At 47.7% G+C, this 2,877-nt stretch overlaps 1 protein-coding gene across 1 annotated transcript; it reads right to left on the bottom strand.

Annotated features, from left to right (window-relative positions):
* Nucleotides 1-634: 634 nt before the first annotated feature.
* On the bottom strand, nucleotides 635-1,684 carry LOC135373442 (uncharacterized). The gene has a single exon (XM_064606643.1). The coding sequence runs from the start codon at nucleotides 1,682-1,684 to the stop codon at nucleotides 635-637; it is 1,050 nt and encodes a 349-aa protein (XP_064462713.1).
* Nucleotides 1,685-2,877: the final 1,193 nt, after the last annotated feature.

The following is a 2,877-nucleotide window of genomic DNA, read 5'->3' as shown; positions in this document are numbered from 1 at the left end:
CTGCAAAAAGACAGGTCTAAGGCTGAGAGAGTCTGACTTGAAGAATGTATGTATGTAGGTGCCCCTGTGTTTAAAAGACAGATGGATGTTGATAATAAAAATTTCTCTAACATTTTCCCTCGAGTGTCAGTTCTTGTACTGCCCCAAAGTGGATTATGAGCATTAAAGTCACCTAGAACTATAAAAGGACTTGGAAGTTGGCTGCATAAATCTTCTAATTCATTTTGTGTAATAGTGTCTGATGGCGGCAAGTATACCGAGCAGACGGTGACGATCCTGTCTAAACACACCTGCACAGCTACAGCTTCCAAGTCTGTAACTAGGTGAATTGCTTTTGTTGGGAGAGATCGTCGTGTGATGATCGCTACACCACCAGATGCTCGGGTGGCGTCACTTCGATCTGTTCGAAATATGTTGTGTCTACGCAGTGGATTTTGTGTTTGGTTGTTCAAATATGTTTCCTGAAGACAAAAACATGTAGCATTATACGTCTCGAAGAGATCGTTCACATCATCTAAGTTAGAAAGGAACCCACGACAATTCCATTGGAGGATCGTGTGCTGCATAATAGTTGCAGTACTAACAAGTAGTAGTAAGTGTGTCAGAAACTTTTGCCGACTTTGAAAAGCTTTCATCACCTATTTTTTGTTGGAGGTGTGACCCGCGGCCTTGTGGGTTTCTTCCGCGCAGCCGCAAGCTCCTTGTCAGATATGTCAGGGAGTGACCCACTCCCCGACAGACTAGCTCTATTCTTTTGGAGGACTTGGGAGCTCGTGCTCGCGAAGGAGCGCTCAGAGCTCGTCTCGTCCATGGATGTGGTCTCCGTGGACTGTGAGGACAGAAGTGGCGTCGGCGTTAGGGACGCCACTGGAGTTTCGTGGACTGGAGGTGGACGTGCACCTCCCTGGACATCTTTTGTGGTTGTCTCTATCAGCAGTGATTGCTCGGTCTGTGTGTACTGTGTTACTAGTTTCACTTTCTGTTTTACGGCTGTGGCAAAGGATTTTTCGAAAAAGATGGGAGCTACTTTTTTCCTTGCTTCTGGGTAAGTGATGTTCTCTGTAACCTTAACGTGCAGGACTTCCTTTTCATATTTCCACTTTGTACAGGACCTCGAGTAGGATGGGTGGTTGGAAGAAAAGTTGACACAGCAGTCTGGCCCTTTGCATTCTTTAGTCTCATGGTCAGACTTTCCACATCGTGCACAACAGGCAGAGCCACGGCACCCGTCTGCAGCATGTCCAAACCTGTTGCACCGAAAACAGCGCAAGGGGTTCGGTATGTAAGGTCGGACATCTGCTGACAGGTAGCCTACTTTTAGTTTTGTTGGAAGTGTGGGCCTGTCAAAAGTCAGTACTATATCTCGTGTGTTGGTGTACTCCCCATTTTTACGGATTTTGATTTTGCGTACATCAATGACATCCTGGTCCTTCAAGTTTTCTAGGATTTCTTCCACAGGCACGTCAATCAGTTCTGATACTGCGATGACGCCCCTGCAAGTGTTCAGTGTTTTGTGCAAGGAAGCTGAAATCTTTTTACCCATCATCTCATGTGTGTTTAGAATGCGTTCACAGTCTATTTCATTGGTGCATTTTACGAGAAGGTCGCCAGATCTGATGCGTTTGATTTCAGTTATGTACTTAGACAGTGATGCCAGCGCTTTCTCAATGAAAAAGGGTGACATCTTTCCCAGTGGTGTGCTTTTCTCTTTCTCTGTATCTGAAGAAGAAAGTACAATGTATCTTGAAGTGAACTGTTTTGTTACAGTCCTTAAGGCTTCCGTCCGTGGACGCTTTGCGGCCACGACCTCAGTAGAAGAAGAATATTTACCCATGTAGGTTTGATCAATGAGTATTCCAAAAAGGTCACCCGTATTTCATACTCATACATACGGGAAGGTCCCGGAGTTTGACAACCCATCAGCCGGGGCTTGACCAAGACCCCGACTGCCACCGTTCAAGGTTTCTACCCTTCACCTTAAATCCCCTCGGCACGGTACGGATAACACCTTAGGACTGGGGGCTGGGGTCCGTGGTGGCGCCACTCACCAAACACCAGCCGAAGTCGGTGCCCCCTGCGGGGGGACGAGTCGTTGAAAGAGATACGCGAATGTATTGTCATCAAGCAGGAGAGCAGGAGCTACCTATGGAGGTAGGGTCCATAACACTAGACGCGCACTATGCTGAAAGGCAGGATAGCAACGCTCCTAGGGAGATTGCTGTTTGTACGGGCCATACCATACCAACAATCCACGATATACGGGAGAGTCGCGACGGAGGACGGTACAGGTCTGGCAAAGTGGCTAGAACAGATTGTGCCGCTCACCCTGATCATAGCGGAAGACGCGAGTGGAGCAGAGCCAGCGACGGGAACACTCGACTGAGCCGAGCACTGCCTGTTCCCTGGTGATGAGCGCCCGTAGTCAAGCACGAACTGCCTCAAACAAGCCTACGAGAGATACGCGGTCGCAGGATAACAGACAGTGCTAAATGTCTGCTGCCACGCAACAAGTTGCGCAACTGGGAGAGTTCGTCTGGCGCATTTCATTCAGAAGTGAGGGTGTGCGTGCAGCATTCATTCGAAGACGATGGAGGCGTGACTCTTCAACACTATTGGAACGGCAGGACTTTGGGTGGAGATTTGATAAAATGGAGTTCGTTGTGTGTCTGTGTGCTCCAGAACTTCTGGCATTTGTGTAAGGTAATTTCTTGTGTGCTGATCTGACGTCTTGCAGGGTCATTTCAAAAGTAGTAAGGTCACTTGAGATTGCAGCTGTAGCAGTATGGTATACTAAATAATTCATTGTCTAGTATACCGGTGTGGCTGTGTACTAAGGAATACTCTCTCTTATGTACCGTATGCTGGCTAAGTATTGTG

Source organism: Ornithodoros turicata, unplaced genomic scaffold (genome assembly GCF_037126465.1).
Source record: "Ornithodoros turicata isolate Travis unplaced genomic scaffold, ASM3712646v1 Chromosome25, whole genome shotgun sequence".
Taxonomy (NCBI): Eukaryota; Metazoa; Arthropoda; class Arachnida; order Ixodida; family Argasidae; genus Ornithodoros; species Ornithodoros turicata.
This window is presented reverse-complemented; position numbering and strand designations above follow the sequence as displayed.

Bases quoted from the DNA above. Each gene is read 5' to 3' on its own strand.
- LOC135373442 (XM_064606643.1), bottom strand. From the start codon at position 1,684: ATGTCACCCTTTTTCATTGAGAAAGCGCTGGCATCACTGTCTAAGTAC.